The sequence below is a fragment of the Coregonus lavaretus genome (genome assembly GCF_964263955.1).
Source record: "Coregonus lavaretus genome assembly, chromosome: 36".
Classification (NCBI taxonomy): Eukaryota; Metazoa; Chordata; class Actinopteri; order Salmoniformes; family Salmonidae; genus Coregonus; species Coregonus lavaretus.
Window position 1 is genome coordinate 20,220,574 of NC_140023.1, and position 18,936 is coordinate 20,239,509.

General features: G+C 44.3%; 2 protein-coding genes across 2 annotated transcripts in view; one reads left to right on the forward strand and one right to left on the reverse strand.

Moving 5' to 3' along the window:
- The window catches only part of thada (THADA armadillo repeat containing), a 109,373-nt gene extending 108,424 nt beyond the window's left edge, over positions 1-949 (reverse strand). The window contains exon 1 of the mRNA XM_084153487.1: positions 840-949. The gene's annotated coding sequence lies outside the window, so the exon portion shown is untranslated. The remainder of the gene's footprint in view (positions 1-839) is intronic.
- Positions 950-1,248: 299 nt separating this feature from the next.
- The window catches only part of plekhh2 (pleckstrin homology domain containing, family H (with MyTH4 domain) member 2), a 56,853-nt gene continuing 39,165 nt past the window's right edge, over positions 1,249-18,936 (forward strand). Inside the window, exons 1-2 of the mRNA XM_084153751.1 lie at positions 1,249-1,357; positions 9,126-9,275. Coding sequence (XP_084009877.1) covers positions 9,153-9,275 — 123 coding nt within the window. The 5' untranslated portion in view covers positions 1,249-1,357; positions 9,126-9,152. The remainder of the gene's footprint in view (positions 1,358-9,125; positions 9,276-18,936) is intronic.

Sequence of the window (18,936 nt, forward strand, 5' to 3'; positions counted from 1 at the left end):
ACATACGAATGGGAAAAATCCACTTTCACACCCATCCAACTGGTAATTATTAGTGGGAAACGCATCTTTTATTTTACCCTTATTTAACTAGGCAAGTCAGTTAAGAACAAATTCTTATTTACAATGACGGCCTACCCCGGACGACTCTGGGCCAATTAAGCGCCGCCATATGGGACTCCCAACCACATTGTGATACAGCCTGGAATCGAACCAGGGTCTGTAGTGACGCCTCTAGCACTGAGATGCAGTGCCTTAGACCGCTGCGCCACATCACGAGCTCCGACTTCTCCCACATGCTGACCTCTGACGTAAACTACTAAGGAAATTCTCTCAATAACAGCATTTTCGGCAGTTAAATGCAACAAAACATTATTTATAAAAATCATTCTATTAATATGTTTTTTGAACACTATCATTTGTTTACAAGCATGACAGCTGTACTTTTACTTTATGGTTGACGCAGCTTGTTGACCATTAGACAATCGGCGTTTCTCAACGAGTTCAAACAAAGCACATGAATGCATCCTACTGGTATTTAACACTTCACAACTTGGAATTACCACCTTCCCACATGGTTATGAACGCAGCACAACTAGCTAGCTTGCTAGCTACGTCTTCATAATTGCAAGACATGTATAGCTATACTTTTCCGTAACGTGTTATATATGCTGACTTTTAAAAAACTGTCTGAAGATATCATACATAGCTAGCTAAATGATGATCAATGAAACATACATATAAGTTAACGTTACCCATGACCTAGAGAGGTAACGTTATACGTTAGCATGCAAAAAGAGGGGAAGCAACTACAGCTAATGTAGCGTAAAAGACCCACTCACCAGAATTTGAGTGATTTCACGTTTAGGTAAGGACTTTTTAATAAACATGCAAAATTGCAATTAACAACCTGGTATCACAAATAATATTTTCTGTGGCTTCTCTCAGCTGCTGCTAGCCACCATCATGCTACACGTGTATAACGTCAATTCCGGAGTTTCCATAAGCCCGCCCTGAGGATGCTCTTATTGGCCAATAATTCTGTCAGAGAAAATTGTTGGCGTTCATTGGTTGAAATATATGTCGATCATATTGTATATATTACGTATTTAATCTACATGGCCACGCCTTTACAACATTCGATTGGACGAAGTTTTTGTTGGAAAACACGCCTTCGAGCCAGAGCCAGCCCTCTTTCAACTTAGTGCTGAAATGAAAAGTTTAGGAAAGGAAAAAAAACTATTCGATTTTATTCCGTAATTAGGATAATACGACATGAACAACAAGTGGAATATGGATGGAATAACTGAAATGGAGTAACATCTCTCTCACCGTCTGTCTTTCGTCAACCATTTTCAGGGTAAGACAAGAATGTAGAAGAATATTGATGCCTTTTTCTCTTTATTGGAGAGATGGAGGGAGAGCTATCAATCTGAGTGTCATTTGCTCCCTAACTATATCTGGCATTGTAGAACTGTACTGTAGGAATGCAGTTTTGACATCTATTTATTTTAATGATCACAATCTTGTGTATAGAGCAGCATAATGACAGACAAATATACAGTGCCTTCAGAAAGTATTTATACCCCAAGACTTATTACACATTTTGTTGTTTTACAGCCTGATTTTTTTCGCACCCATCAACAAACAATACCCCATAATGACAAAGTGAAAACATGTTTCTAGAAATGTTAGCAAATGTATTGAAAATGAAATACAGAAATATGTCATTTACATAAGTATTCACACCCCTAAATCAATACTTTGTAGAAGCACATTTGGCGGCGATTACAGCTGTGAGTCTTTTGGGTAACTCTCTAAGAGCTTTACACACCTGCATTGTACAATATTTCCCCATTATTCATTTAAAAATTCTTCACGCTCTGTCAAGTTGATTGTTGATCATTGCTAGACACCCATTATCAAGTCTTGCCATTGATTTTCAAGCCAAAACTAACTAGAGCCACTAAAGAACATTCTATGTATTCTTGGTAAGCAACTCCAGTGTAGGCCTCCCGAGTAGTGCAGCGGTCTAAGGCACTGCATCGCTACAGACCCGGGTTCGATCCCAGGCTGTGTCACAGCCGGCCATGACCTGGAAACCCATGAGCCGCGCACAATTGACCCAGCGTCGTCAGGGTTAGGGGAAGGTTTGGCAGGCCGGGATTTCCTTGTCCCATCTAGTGACTCCTTGTGGCGGGCTGGGTGCAAGCTGACTTCGGTCACCAGCTGGACTGTGTTTCCTCTGACAAGCGAGCATTGTGTCAAGAAGCAGTGCAGCTTGGCAGGGTCGTGTTTCGGAGGACGCGTGGCTCTTGACCGTAGTCTCTCCCGAGTCCGTAAAGGAGTTGCAGCAATGGGACAAGACTGTAACAACCAATTGGGGAGAAAAAGGGTTTAAAAAAAAAGCAACTCCAGTGTAGATTTGGCCTTGTGTTTTAGGTTATTGTCCTGCTGAAAGGTGAATTCATCTCCCAGTGTCTGGTGGGAAGCAGACTGAACCAGGGTTTCCTCTAGGATTTTGCCTGTGCTTATAGCTGTATTCCATTTATTTTTAACCCCCCAAAAAAACCTTGCCGATGACAAGCATACCCATAACATGATGCAGCCACCACCATGCTTGAAAATATGAAGAGTGGTACTCAGTGATGTGTTGTGTTGGATTTGCCCCAAACATAACGCTTTGTATTCAGGACAAAAAGTTCATTTCTTTGCCACATTTTTTGCAGGATTACTTTAGTGCCTTGTTGCAAACATGTTTTGGAATATTTTTATTCTGTACAGGCTTCCTTCTTTTCACTCTGTCATTTAGGTTAGTATTCTGGAGTAACTACAATGTTGTTGATCCATCCTCCGTTTTCTCATATCGCAACCATTAAACTCTGTAGCTGTTTTAAAATCACCATTGGCCTCATGGTGAAATCCCTGAGCAGTTTCCTTCCTCTCCGGCAACTGAGTTAGGAAGGATGCCTGTATTTGTGTAGTGACTGGGTGTATTGATACACCATCCAAGGCTTAATTAATAACTTCATCATGCTCAAAGTGATATTCAGCATCTTTTTTTATTTGTACACATCTACCAATCGGTGCCCTTCTTTGCGAGGCATTGAAAAACCCCCCATGTCTTTGTGGTTGAATCTGTGCTTGGATTTCACTACTTGATTGAGAGACCTTACAGATAATTGTATGTGTGCGGTACAGAGATGGGGGTAGTCATTCAAAAATCATGTTAAACATTATTATTGAACACCGAATCCATGCAACTTATTAAGCACATTTTTACTCCTGAACTTATTTAGGCTTGCCATAACAAATGGGTTGAATACTTTTCAAAAAACTAAATTCCACTTTGACATTATGGGGTATTGTGTTTAGATCAGTGACACAAATATCAATTTAATCAATAAAAAATGCAGGCTGTAACACAACAAAATATGGAAAAAGTAAAGGGGTGTGAATACTTTCTGAATGCACTGTATATCACTAAAGCTACAAAGCAAAATTGGTTTAAATACCCTAAAACAAAAGTGATTTGACATGATCTGTGAATGTATGAGACTATCTAATTAAGTCACTTCAACGTTCTTACATTTTTGAAGTTTTTAAATTGGTTTTGCTAGTGTTTTCTGACTTACTGTAGGATTCCCTATAGATCCAATATAATAATACACAATCCACAATCCAATACACAATGATTGTACACAATCATTAGATAGTCAACACAGTGCCATAGAGAACTTCAAACGACTAATGTTATTTCCATAAATGTTATTACATGATACTTTAAATAAAAGACGTTGCCGTACGGAGAACATTCTACAATGACGTCTTGGATCGATGTAAGCACTAGATCTCTAACTGAAAACTATGAACAAGACCTCAGTACAGTGAGGGAAAAAAATATTTGATCCCCTGCTGATTTTGTATGTTTGCCCACTGACAAAGACATGATCAGTCTATAATTTTAATGGTAGGTTTATTTGAACAGTGAGAGACAGAATAAAAAATAAAAAAATCCAGAAAAACGCATGTAAAACATGTTATAAATTGATTTGCATTTTAATGAGGGAAATAAGTATTTGACCTCTCTGAAAAACATGACTTAGTACTTGGTGGCAAAACCCTTGTTGGCAATCACAGAGGTCAGACGTTTCTTGTAGTTGGCCACCAGGTTTGCACACATCTCAGGAGGGATTTTGTCCCACTCCTCTTTGCAGATCTTCTCCAAGTCATTATGGATTCGAGCCTGACGTTTGGCAACTCGAACCTTCAGCTCCCTCCACAGATTTTCTATGGGATTAAGGTCTGGAGACTGGCTAGGCCACTCCAGGACCTTAATGTGCTTCTTCTTGAGCCACTCCATTGTTGCTTTGGCCGTGTTTTTTGGGTCATTGTCATGCTGGAATACCCATCCACGACCCATTTTCAATGCCCTGGCTGAGGGAAGGAGGTTCTCACCCAAGATTTGACGGTACATGGCCCCATCCATCGTCCCTTTGATGCACTGAAGTTGTCCTGTCCCCTTAGCAGAAAAACACCCGGTGGGGATGGTGTTCTTGGGGTCATAGGCAGCATTCCTCCTCCTCCAAACACGGCGAGTTGAGTTGATGCCAAAGAGCTCGATTTTGGTCTCATCTAACCACAACACTTTCACCCAGTTCTCTTCTGAATCATTCAGATGTTCATTGGCTAACTTCAGACGGGCCTGTATATGTGCTTTCTTGGGCAGGGGGACATTGCGGCCGCTGCAGGATTTCAGTCCTTCACGGCGTAGTGTGTTACCAATTGTTTTCTTGGTCACTATGGTCCCAGCTGCCTTGAGATCATTGACAAGATCCTCCCATGTAGTTCTGGGCTGATTCCTCACCGTTCTCATTATCATTGCAACTCCACGAGGTGAGATCTTGCATGGAGCCCCAGGCCGAGGGAGATTGACAGTTCTTTTATGTTTCTTCCATTTGCGAATAATCACACCAACTGTTGTCACCTTCTCACCAAGCTGCTTGGCGATGGTCTTGTAGCCCATTCCAGCCTTGTGTAGGTCTACAATCTTGTCCCTGACATCCTTGGAGAGCTCTTTGGTCTTGGCCATGGTGGAGAGTTTGGAATCTGATTGATGGATTGCTTCTGTGGACAGGTGTCTTTTATACAGGTAACAAACTGAGATTAGGAGCACTCCCTTTAAGAGTGTGCTCCTAATCTCAGCTCGTTACCTGTATAAAAGACACCTGGGAGCAGAAATCTTTCTGATTGAGAGGGGGTCAAATACTTATTTCCCTCATTAAAATGCAAATCAATTTATAACATTTTTGACATTCGTTTTTCTGGATTTTTTTGTTGTTATTCTGTCTCTCACTGTTCAAATAAACCTACCATTAAAATGATAGACTGATCATTTCTTTGTCAGTGGGCAAACGTACATAATCAGCAGGGGATCAAATACTTTTTTCCCTCACTGTATGTGCATTGATGTCACTAATAGTGTACTACATTATCATTTGTATTTCTCTGAGCTGCTCTGGCTTTCCTCACAGGAAGCGAGTGGAGATAGAGAGACAGCTCTCCTCCCTTTCCCTGGGGCCAAGTGTCAACTGTCCTTTGATGTCCTCCGCTCCCCACATCACCTCATCACACACACATGCACACACACATTCACAGTGGAATGAACGAGGGAGTGAAACAGAGAGAGGAGTGAAGGATAGGGAGAATCAGTGAGACACAGTAAGAGCGACAGAGAGGAGGAAGACATATGGAAGACAGATCTGTGATGTGATGCTAGATATGGGAAGCAGCTATGGGAAACGTCATAGCTCTTTGGGGAAATGGGCTCATCAGAAGGTATTACCAAGCGCGAGCCAGGTAGAGGCCAAGGATTATTATGGATTGTTTAAATAGGTGTAGGCCGATGAGAGGATTTGGGTTTTTCCTGTAACGGCTTTTAGGATAATTCGTTTTTAGATGTTGGTTTACACACGAATTGTTCTTCTTTGATACAGAATAACAGAAATGGTATGTTATTTTTCTTTCTCTGGCACATTACGTTGTTTTCTTTCAGACTGATACAGACCCAAAGTCCGGGTCTTAGTCATTGTTTACCACAACATACACCCAACAAAAACAGCCAGTGGAAACAAGTTAATTGCCTTCCACACATGTTTGTGCTCCCTTTGTTTGGAGCCCAAGGCTATAATCAGAGGTTATTATAGTATGAATGTTACTTAGTCTTTCTCCCTCTCTCTGTCTGTCCCACTCCCAGATCTCCCCATGTCTCTCTTACTCTCCCTCTCTTTTTTCCTTCTTTCGTTCTTTCTTTCTTTCTCTCTCTCTGTCTCCCTCTCTTGCTCGCTCTCTCTCTCAATCCCTCTCTCTTTCCCTCTCTCTTGTTTATCCCACTAACGTGTTTTTCATGATATGGGTATTTCCATCGAAAAGGACCCATGTGCACCAACATGTGAAGTTCATAGGAGCATATCATATTGGGTGTCAAATGAAAGCTAAGAGTCTGTTTTTGGAAAATGAAGGCATAGATACATTTTTCAACCATTTTCCATCTTAAAATTTGATTTCTGGATAAATACTGTAAACATCTACCAGAAAAAGTCTTAAAAGGAATAAGAAATACATCAAAACACAATAAATGTTGACTTAAAGACCCCTGCCAACTAATATCAACATTTATATGTATTTTTGGAGAAATTGTTTACCTTCTGTAAGTTTAAGAAAGATTGCCTTGTGCCTTGTAATTCCGTTACCAAAAACCCACATATCTTTAAGATATTTTTTTGTTTCTCTCCCTCTTTTTATTTTTTATTTTTTATTTATTTAACCAGGTAAGCCAGTTGAGAACAAGTTCTCATTTACAACTGCGACCTGGCCAAGATAAAGCAAAGCAGTGCGATTAAAAACAACAACACAGAGTTAAATATGGAATAAACAAAACGTACAGTCAATAACACAATAGAAAATCTATATACAGTGTGTGCAAATGTAGTAAGTTATGGAGGTAAGGCAATAAATAGGCCATAGTGCAAAATAATTACAATTTAGTATTAACACTGGAGTGATAGATGTGCAGAAGATGATGTGCAAATAGAGATACTGTGGTGCAAATGAGCAAAATAAATAACAATGTAAATAACAATAAGGGTATGAGGTAGTTGGGTGGGCTAATTACAGATGGGCTGTGTACAGGTGCAGTGATCGGTAAGCTGCTCTGACAACTGATGCTTAAAGTTAGTGAGGGAGATAAGTGTCTCCAGCTTCACAGATTTTTGCAGTTCGTTCCAGTCATTTGCAGCAGAGAACTTGAAGAAATGGCGGCCACAGGAGGTGTTGGCTTTGGGAATGACCAGTGAGATATACCTGCTGGAGCGCATACTACGGGTGGGTGTTGCTATGGTGACCAATGATCTAAGATAAGGCAGGGATTTGCCTATAAGTGATTTATAGATGACCTGGAGCCAGTGGGTTTGGCGACGAATATGTAGTGAGGGCCAGCCAACGAGAGCGTACAGGTCACAATGGTGGGTAGTATATGGGGCTTTGGTGACAAAACGGATGGCACTGTGATGGACTACATCCAATTTGCTGAGTAGAGTGTTGGAAGCTATTTTGTAAATGACATCGCCGAAGTCAAGGATCGGTAGGATAGTCAGTTTTATGAGAGCATGTTTAGCACCATGAGTGAAGGAGGCTTTGTTGCTAGATTTAACTTTGGATTGGAGATGCTTAATGTGAGTCTGGAAGGAGAGTTTACGGTCTTACCAGACACATAGGTATTTGTAGTTGTCCACATATTCTAAGTCAGACCCGCCGAGAGTAGTGATTCTAGTCGGGCGGGCGGGCGGGTGCAAGCAGCGTTCGATTGAAGAGCATGCATTTAGTTTTACTAAAACCTCCTCATGAGGGAGGATAATGAAAGTTCACAGAAATAACACATAATGGTAGACCTACCAATTAGTTATAGTGATTTTACTGATATCAATTTTGTTTATGAATTATTAAGTGATTAAAACTCGTAATTCCGTTAACAAATTGGTACCAAATTCATTTCCATAATTATGCATTTCTGTGTAGTGATGTAATGATGTAATTCTGTTACTGTAATTCCATTACCAGGTGTAAATTCACTTCACTTACTGTAGTTCAATAACCAGATTAGATTTTTTCAAACTGAAGGTGCCATGTCATAGCTGAATAGCTGACACACCATTCTTTCTGCAGACATCTGTGAATCTTAATATAGAGATAGATATTTAACAGTTTTCGGAAAACATGGTCGCATAAAAACCTGAGCGAGATTTTACCGTAATTCCATTACAAAGTTTGCATCTTGTAGTGGCAGAATTTGGGGTGAGCTGTTGTCACTTCTCAAGGGATATGTTCTGTGTTGGACTGTGATCTTATGCCTTTCATAGACTCCTGGTATGTCTGCACACTAACACAAGGCCATTTTGTTCCGGAACTGTTACTTGTATAAAATAACAATATTAATGTATTATCACCTCCCACTATATAAGGGACATGTAACCATTTACTCTTGGAGTTCTTCCCTGTGAAACCAGAGATACTGTAGATATCCCTCGCAGCTGCTTGATTAAAGATGTTTCTATTATACAATTAAATAGTCTCTGCCTTAATCTTTGGATCGAGTTTTCCACAACAATCTGCACAGTTCTTCCACTAAATTAGGTTTTGTACATTTTTCTGTGGAAATTGTTAAAAGTAGTCCTTGTTTGGCATACATTTTAAAGTTAGAAAAAACTGAGTCAATACATAATTCCGTTACCGTGGAATTGTCCATACACATTTCTCTCACATTGCTCTGTTTGGCTACCAGTTATGTCCAGTCCAGCCTAGTCAAGCCCTGGAACATTTGAGGGGTGCCAGATGGGAAATACAGTTACAGTTTCAAAACAACAGTTACTCAGTGTCAGTGTCGGCTACTCTGTGTCTATCTGTCTCAACTGTATGCATCTCATCCACCCTCTCTTTCGCAGTCCACGACATAGGGGTAAGGGTTTTAACAGAAGGACGATTCTGCCATTCTTATCAGAATCCCAAGTAACAATACTAAATAGAGATGACTGCACCATTGTCATTAATGTATCTTTCTCTGTGTTCCACAGGGGCTGGAGGGGACAGGGACAGGGGCCATGGCCGAGGCAGAGGAGGCCCTGGGACAGGAGGACTGGAAGGAGAAGTGTTTCGTCCTGGAAGCCCTCCTCATGAAGTTCCGGGTGCAGATCATCAAGATCAGAGAGCTAACGGCAGACAAGGTTGGTCTTAAGTAACAGGTTGTATCAAATTCTAACAAATTGAACCTGTACGTTGTTGAATGATCCCAAGTAGCCTTACATCCCAGGCTCTCCTATAGGATGCAAACTGAAGCAAACGCATCAGCAGTAACGCATCACCTAAAGAACATGGCCGTAACACTCTCAAACCCCCCAAAACAGTCACAGGACTATCATCCATTACCATTCCAAGCAGCCAGTCCTTCATCCTTTCTCATGAGCACTCTTAACTGGCCATTTCACAGCTCAGGCTGAATGAGCAAAAAATTCCATCTTAACCACATTCCCTCATTTGGAGCTGGTATTAACTGTTACTGTTACAGAACAAGGAAGTGGTTTTATCCACGGTTTCCTCCCACGTTGGATAGGCACATCCTCTTGCCCCAGGATCTCTGTTTGGAGCATGATCCTAAATTAACTGCCATCTGTATTAATGTCAGTCAGGCTTTGAAGCGTCTGTTGAGTATCTGCTGTGGGGAAAGGTCAATTGGAAGAGCTGTTCTTTCCTAGTCTCTCTCTCTTTCTCATACATCACACACACTCCATCTCTATCTTTGTGTTGAACAGCAGGATCTTCTTAAACACCAGTCCATGTATGGTGTGGGATAGGGTTTTACTATCTAGGTTATGGAGTGGTGGGGTATGGTTTATGTGTGCTTGTGTGTTTACAGTAATGTAGAACTGTGAGAACGGTAGAGGGAGAGAGAGCAAGAATGAGGTAGGATGATGAAGACTTGGTTATGTGTCAGGCAGCAGTGCTGTTTGAAAGCTGTGTTTGTGTGTGTGTGTGCATGTGTGTGTGTGTGTGATGAGCCATTTCAGGAAGCCATGACACCCACCATCTCAGATTGTTCTGAAATAATTTCTGTCGTTAGAAACAGATGAGATTATAGGATTCATATAATATTCAATAAATATAGTACCTAACATCTGATTTGGACCAAACATTTTTCTTACTATGAGTAAGGCATGAGGATATCAATGAAATGGTAAAAAGCCACCCATGAACCCCCCACACCCCACGCCAATCCCAAACCAACAACGAGTATACAGTATCAGTTCTCTGTGTCTGACAGGTAGTATGGAGCTGCGGCTCACAATATTGTTTGTTCATCCTATGTAATGTAATCTCAGTGATTACATTACATAGGATGAAAATAATAATGTTGCAGGAATGCTAAGAACAGAAACGATTCAGAATAATCTGAGATGGTGGGTGTCAATCCTCTTTCTTGTGCTTTTTGAGGTGTAACGACCCAGAGAGAGAGTAAAACAGAGAGAGAGTAAAACAGAGAGAGAGTAAAACAGGGAGAGAGTGAAACAGGGAGAGAGCGAAAGAGAGAGAGACTGCCCTGGTCTGGTCTGCATAGTGGGGTGGGCCTGGCTGGCCCCTGTAGTTTGCTGGCCTAGTTCTGAGGCCTAAGGTCTCCAGGGAGGCCTGATTAGGGGTTAATGTAAACAGCAGCCTGACCACAGGGCTCCGTCACGCATTGCATTCTGGGATAGAACTGACTTTATTGAATTACAGTTACCGCTCAGTTGTTGAGCCAAACAATCTTTGGGAAAACGCTTGTGATTTTGTATAGGCCTGTGGTATATTGAAGTTGATTGGGTGCATTTTGAAGAATTTAGCTATTTGAGAGAAGGATATCTTTCCCATATTTCATGATTAACCATGTAATATAAACGTAATATAGGCTCCATAACAGTGTAACTCCCCTTCTAAACTCATCTATCAGAGTTCCTCCCTCACCACTATAAGCCTAGGCCAGGGGTCAGGGGTAGGGTTGAATACCGGGAAACGGGTTACCGAGATATACCAAGATTTCCCGCCCAAACCCACTCCCTTTTCCCGGGATAAATAACTGTGAGAAACCGGTAAATTATAATAAATTATTTATATGAACAGCATAACATGAAATGGAACTGTTAAATTATATGAGATGTCTAAATCTGGCTTCTCTATGGCCTGCTATCTGCATGATCAATCATCAACACTCAGGGTGGGGACAGAAAGCGCAACTCAGTAGGAGCGCAGTACACAATGCATGTATCATCTCATCATGGTAACTGTTTGTCTTGTGACAGGTAGGCCTACATTTGCTGCAGCATAGCCTATGCTACAGTAATATAAGGACCGAATGCGTGTCTAATTTACACATCTCCATCTGGCTTTCGGGATCACCTTGTTTTTTAATTGTACATTTTATATAAAATGTAATGTAGCCTATGACTCGAATATAAACTCAGCAAAAATAGAAATGTCCCTTTTTCAGGACCCTGTCTTTCCACAGATAATTTGTAAAAATCCAAATAACTTCACAGATCTTAATTGTAAAGGGTTTAAACACTGTTTCCCATGCTTGTTCAATGAACCATAAACAATTAATGAACATGCACCTGTGGAACGGTCGTTAAGACACTAACAGCTTACAGATGGTAGGCAATTAAGGTCACAGTTATGAAAACTTAGGACACTAAAGAGGCATTTCTACTGACTCTGAAAAACACAAAAAGAAAGTTGCCCAGGGTCCCTGCTCATTGCAATGTCCGTACTGTGAGATGCCTAAGACAGCGCTACAGCGAGACAGGGTCAGGGCAGGCAGAAAGATAAAAACCGGGAAAACTAGAAAACAGGGCTCAAGAAAACAGGAGTACGAAAAACACGCTGGCGGGCTTGACGAAAAGAGGCCTGTGTCCAGGATGTCTTTAGCGGGGACCCAGCACCTCTCCTCCGGGCCATAACCCTCCCAGTCAACCAGGTACTGGAATCCCCTGCCCCGCAGCCTCACCGTGTACGCCGGTTGGCCGTCGATGAGACGGGGGAGGGGGGTGGGCCTGGAAACAGGAGATAAAAGGGCTGTGAGACATACGTTCAATCCTAGACACATGAAAAGCCGGCGGGGGAGGCAGAAGGACGGATACACCCTGCAGCCAGGGAGTCCTCAATGTAGGTGTCCATAGTCTTGGTCTCCGGACCCGACAGAGAATACAGTCGTCCCCGGGGTGGTGTGGTGCCCAGGAGAAGGTTGATCCCGCAGTCATAGGGTCGATGCGGAGGAAGCGAAGTGGCCCGGGCCTTACTGAAAACCTCCCGGAGGTCCTGGTACTCTGCAGGAACGGCGGAGAGGTCCGAGGCTACTTCCGAGCCCACCGGAAGATGTCCCAGGGCAAGCTGCGCTGACTGTAGGCAATGGGCGTGGCAGAACGGGCTCCAGCCCATGATGGCACCAGCAGTCCAGTCGATGAGGGGATTGTGTTGCTGGATCCCAATACCACGGGAACCTGAGGTGATTTAATAAGCATGAACTGGATAGCCTTGCTGTGGTTCCCTGACACTCGCAGGTTGATGGGAGTGGTATTGTGGGTGACCCTGCCTATAGAGCACCCGTCCAGTGCTCTAACGTCCATGGGAATGGAGAGGGGCTGAGTGGGGATGCCCAGCTCTGATGCCAGGGTAATGTCCATAAAACTCTCATCGGCCCCAGAGTCGATGAGTACCCGGAGAGATTTCGACTGGTTCCCCCACAGCGGATGGCATGGAGAGGGGTGCGAGTAAGGGGAGAAGGAAAGTTCTCTGTATGGCCCACCAGAGTACTCGCCCCTACCGGTGAGCCAGTTCTTTTAGTGGACAGGTAGACACGAAATGACCAGTAGTCCCGCAATACAGACAACTCTTCGTGTTAAGCCTGTGTAAATGTTCGGCTGGAGACAACCTAGCTCTGCCTAGTTGCATTGGCTCGGGAAGAGGTGAATCGGCAGACTTCGGAGACTCTCTGGGGGAACTCGGGTAGCCTCGGATTCTCTCGGAAACTTAGATGTCGGGGACTTCCGGGATGCCTCGGAGGCGAGGTAGAATCCTCGGGTGGGCTTGTGGAACCGGAATCGGACCTCCTCTCCTTCCTACGTTCCCGTAGTCGCCCATCGATCCGGATGGTCAAGGCGATGAGCAAGTCGAGATCCGTCGGCAGTTCCCGGGCTGCGAGCTCATCCTTAACTTCCTCTGATAATCCGTGCAGGAACGTGTCAAACAGGGATTCCGTGTTCCAGGCACTCTCGGCAGCCAACGTGCAGAAATCCACCGCATAGTCTGCCACACTGCGGGAGTCTTGCTGGAGTAACTTCCGGGCAGCCTCTTTCCCGGACAACGGAGAATCGAAAACCTTCTTTACCTCAGCCACGAACTCCTCCAGACTGGATCACACGACAGACTGTTGTTCCCACACTGCCGTAGCCCAGGCAAGAGCCCTCCCGGACATCAGTGTGATGAGGTACGCAATCTTAGAGTGGTCCGAGGGGAAGGAGGAAGGCTGCAGCTCGAAGATGAGGGAACACTGAGAAACGCCCGACAGGTTCCCGACTCTCCAGCGAAGCGTTCCAGGGGAGGTAAGCGGGGTTCTCGGGAAGCCGGGTGGCCGGGAGAGACGCGCTGCTGACAGCCGGGTTACTGAGGGGCTGGGAGGTTACCGTCGTGGTAGGCTGCCTAACAGACAACCCGCGGAATTGCTCCAGCTATGTATTCAACGCGCTGTCATGGCATTCTGTCAAGGTCTGGAAACCTTCCATAAGACCATGAAGCAACTCCTCGTGCCTTCCAATGGTAGCTCCATTTCTAACAACCTGTTTTCGCTTTGTAATTATGGGGTATTGTGTATAGATTGATGAGGATTATTATTTTTTAAATCCATTTTAGAATAAGGCTGTAACGTAACAAAATGTGGAAAAAGTCAAGGGGTCTGAATATTTACATTTAGGCCTACTGGGTAATGGCACAATCATTTTGTCTTTTTTGGGCTCATAAAATGTCTTTAATGTATGGCTCATCAGGCTCAGGTAGAATCAGGCTTGAATTTTCAAGCCGATAAAAGCTCTAATCAAATCCAGACATATTTATATACTTTAGAATGACACTGATTACCCGGGAGGAAAAAAGTTATTTATTCTCGGGATTCGGGATGGAACATTTGTAAAATACTGGGAAAATATTAAATCAACCCGAGTCAGGGGTGAGGGGTCACTCTCACTAGTAGTGTCTAACCTTATTATCCTCCTTCCCTCCCTCTATGGTCCGGCCCTGAGTGGAGTTTTTTCTCCTGTGACCTTTGACCTCAGTCCTACTGGATTTCCTACTACACGAGATGAGCTCATCAAGTGAAAATCCCCATGCAGTCATCCCAGTGTGTTTTTGTTCCTCTGTACTGGGCTCGCAGTGTGTCAGCGCCTGTTGTTTTAAACCATGCATCAGTGTGTGGGGGTGCACGTATGCCTCAAAGAATCTCACTAATCTCCCACTGTCTCATCTGTTTGGTGAATTGCAGGCACCTAAATGGTGTGTGTGTGGGGGTTTACATTTTTTAATTTTGTATATTTAGCAGACACTCTTATCCAGAGCGACTTACTGGAACAATTAGGGTTAAGTGCCTTGCTCAAGGGCACGTCGACAGATTTTTCACCTTGTCAGGTCGGAGATTCGAAACCGCAACCTTTCGATTACTGGCTCTAACCGCTAGGCTAACTGCCACCGGTTTGTGTGGGGGGGGGTGCGAGCTAGTTTGCTGAGTGGACAGTGGGTGGGTGCAGTATTAATGTGGCCGAGGTTGAATGTGTGTTTCTTTTAGTGGTGAAGTGCTCTACAGTTGTGTTAGCGAGACGTGAGCAGAGTGGAGGTTTTTTCTCATTAATAGAGGACTTGAGATCTGGAATGGTGTGTTGGCAAGGTGAAACAAGATGAAACATAAAGACAAAGACAGACCACCAACCATACTAATGTCATCACCAATACCAGAAAGCTCTAACTCACTAAGGGAATAGAGAGAAGGTACAAAATAGTAGGAAAACATGGAACATTGGTCAAGTAGTAGAGAGAGTGAAGGTAAAGAAAGGGAGAGACGGAGTAGAAATAAACACTCTTGTAATCATTTGGCGGCCCAGGGGAGGAAATTCCTGGGTTTGTAAACAGAGAGCGTGTTGCACAGGAAGTGACCGAGGCAGAGAGAGAGCCAGTCTACACTTCTCCATGTTTGGAACGATGGAGGGATGTGGGTCACAACTAGTCTCTCTCTCTCTCTCTCTCTCTCTCTCTCTCTCTCTCTCTCTCTCTCTCTCTCTCTCTCTCTCTCTCTCTCTCTCTCTCTCTCTCTCTCTCTCTCTCTCTCTCTCTCTCTCTCTCTCTCTCTCTCTCTCTCTCTCTCTCTCTCTCTCTCTCTCACACATTCTTCTCTCACTCTCTTTAATGCTCTCCTTTTGCTAGGTGGGGCGTTGGTTTTGGCCCCTGAACTAGCCAGCTGGAACAGTGGTCCACACAGCTCATACTAGAGACAAAGAGACCATGTGTGTTTTATTTTCCCAGGATGCTGCATTGCTCCCTCTCTCCCTACCCCCTTCAGTCTCTCTCTCTCTCACCTCTCTCTCTCTCCCTCTCTCTCTGTACCAGACTCTCTATTTTCCTCTTAAACGCTCACTCTCTTTCTCCTATACTCTATCTCACTCTCATAGGCTAGGCCCTGTTGATACTACTACTGCTCTCTGATGTCGCCTTCTTACTGCATGAGGAAGTCCACTCACCACTACAGTAGAACCCTGAGCAGTAGAGTCGACACAGAAAGGGAGGATGAAGTATTTGGGACCAGACAGTCACAGTGCCCTACTTCTATGGTCCAGATCCTCACACACACACACACACACACACAAACACACATGTTAAAAGACAGAAACCACATTTGGGGTGGAGAAATGTGCTCTGGTTTTAGCGTTCCCCCCACTTCCTGCCTTTCACTCCCAGATTAATTCCACATTTGTGTGGGTAGTGGCCTCCTGTGGAGGAGTTGGGGTTAAATGTCACGTGGACCAATCATCTCTCTGACAGGGCATGTCAATCACACACAAGGATGTGAAGTAAGTAGACTGGACCACCATAGTTTACCTTACTGTTGTACTTACAGTAGGATGGCAATAGCATCCACAAACTCAGTGGCTATAGAGTAGTCTGTTATTGTAGGCGCACACACAAATAAACGCACAAACAAATGTGCACACACACCAACACAAACACTCAGAGAGAAAAGCCAGTTGTATCTCTTTAGTAAGACTGTGCTGCCTCTCCACACCCACTGCAGTGTTCACACAGACATATGCTTCCAATTTCAGAGCTGTCCCAGCTGCCACAAATCTCAAGATGGAATTCCGCCTACGTCTCTAACCTTGAGATATTTGCTCGATTCTCCATCGGTTTCCTCCTCATGACAGACGTGTGTGTGTGTGTACGTGCGTGCATGCGTACGTGTGTGTGCGTGTGCAGGCATATACTGTGTGTGAGTGTAAGTGTGTGTGTGAGTGTGTGTGCGTGCGTGCGTACAGTATGTGTGATCATGTGTGTATTTGTGTGTGCTTGAGTGTGTGTGTGTGTGTAGATGTAGGTGTGTGTTTGTGCGGGCATATGATGTATGTGTTCGTGCATGTGTGTAGGCGACTCAAAGGGCCTCTGTGTCTGCTCTAATCACTGAGATCTGTGAGGACCACAGTTGTAGCCCCTCAGCACAATTCTCCCTCTCACCAGTAGTCAAGTGTTTGCTGTGTGGAAGTACTCTATATCTGATGGAGCCACTGCACGGAAATCAGTTAGAACCATTGCTTTACTGTAGTGTTCAGCTGCTAAGATGTTGAGCTACTACAGAGTAAAGATGTAGGCCTGGTGTCTACAGAAGGAGGCTTTGTGAGCTGGCTAGGCTGTGGATGGAGGGTTGTGTGTGTGAATGGGGAGGGTGTGTGTGTGTGGGGGGGGGGGGGGGGGGGGGCGGGGGGGTTGTTTGGCTGGCCACAATGAGGCAGGCCTGGAATTCCAGGAATGGTAGGCAAACTGGAGTTTGGATCCAGTGAGGAGGTTGAAGGGTGGAGTGATGGAGAGATGTTATAGTTATGGGGGCAGAACGGCACATCAGTTGTGCATTCCAATGGCGCCGGAGAAGATGGCTGCCGTTTTACAGCCCTCTAACCAATTGTACTATTATGTGTGTTTTTCCGCGTTATTTGTAATTTATTCTGTACATAATGTTTCTCTTATAACCAAAAAGAGCTTCTGGATATCAGGACAGCGATTACTCACCTCGTATTGGACAAAGATTTTTTCTTCTACAAGTCGGACGTGAAGGATATCCTACAGACACCCGACAAGGCCCAAATCCCCGTCATTCGCATGAGAAAGAGACGGAGATATCGTGGACGTAGGTCGGGGTGCCTTGTAAGGATCCGACGGCGAGCGAGTAAACTGCCTCTTCCATCAATCCTATTAGCCAATGTTCAATCATTTGAGAATAAATTAGATGACCTAAGATTACGGTTATCCTACCAACGGGACATTAAAAACTGTAATATATTATGTTTCACCGAGTTGTGGCTGAACGACGACATGGACAACATGCAGCTAGCAGGCTATACGCTACATTTGCAGAATAGAACGGCTGACTCCGGTAAGACAAGGGGTGGCGGTCTGTGTATATTTGTAAACAACAGCTGGTTGCCAAAATCAAATACTAAGGAAGTCTTGAGGTTTTGCTCGCCTGAGGTAGAGTATCTTATGATAAGCTGTAGACCACACTATTTACCAAGAGAGTTTTCATCTATAATTTTCATGGCTGTCTATTTACCACCACAAACCAATGCTGGCATTAAGATTGCACTGAATGAGCTGTATAAGGCCATAAGTGAACTGCCGTTCTGCTGCCAACAAGGCTGACTTCATCCCAGCCTATGCTACCCTCCAGTCCCTCGACTTCCTGGCGCTGACGGAAACATGGATTATCACTGAAAACACTGCTACTCCTACTGCTCTCTCCTCGTCTGACCATGTGTTCTCGCATACCCCGAGAGCATCTGGTCAGAGGGGTGGTGGCACAGGAATCCTCATCTCTCCCAAGTGGACATTCTCAAATTTTCCCCTAACCCATCTGTCTATCTCCTCATTTGAATTCCATGCTGTCACAGTCACTAGCCCATTTAAGCTTAATATCCTTGTCATCTATCGCCCTCCAGGTTCCCTTGGAGAGTTCATCAATGAGCTTGACGCCTTGATAAGTTCCTTTCCTGAGGATGGCTCACCCCTCACAGTTTTGGGGGATTTCAACCTCCCTACGTCTACATTTGACTCATTTCTCTCTGCCTCCTTCTTTCCACTCCTCTCCTCTTTTGACCTCACCCTCTCACCGTCCCCCTCTACTCACAAGGCAGGCAATACGCTTGACCTCATCTTTACTAGATGCTGCTCTTCTACTAATCTCACTGCAACTCCCCTCCATGTCTCCGACCACTACTTTGTATCCTTTTCTCTCTCGCTCTCCTCCAACACTACTCACTCTGCCCCTACACAGATGGTAATGCGCCGCCGCAACCTTCGCTCTCTCTCTCCCACTACTCTCTCCTCTTCCATCCTATCATCTCTTCCCTCTGCTCAATCCTTCTCCCTCCAATCTCCTGATTCTGCCTCCTCAACCCTCCTCTCCTCCCTTTCTGCATCCTTTGACTCTCTGTGTCCCCTATCCTCCCGGCCGGCTCGGTCCTCCCCTCCAGCTCCGTGGCTTGATGACTCATTGCGAGCTCACAGAACAGAGCTCCGGGCAGCTGAGCGGAAATGGAAGAAAACTAGACTCCC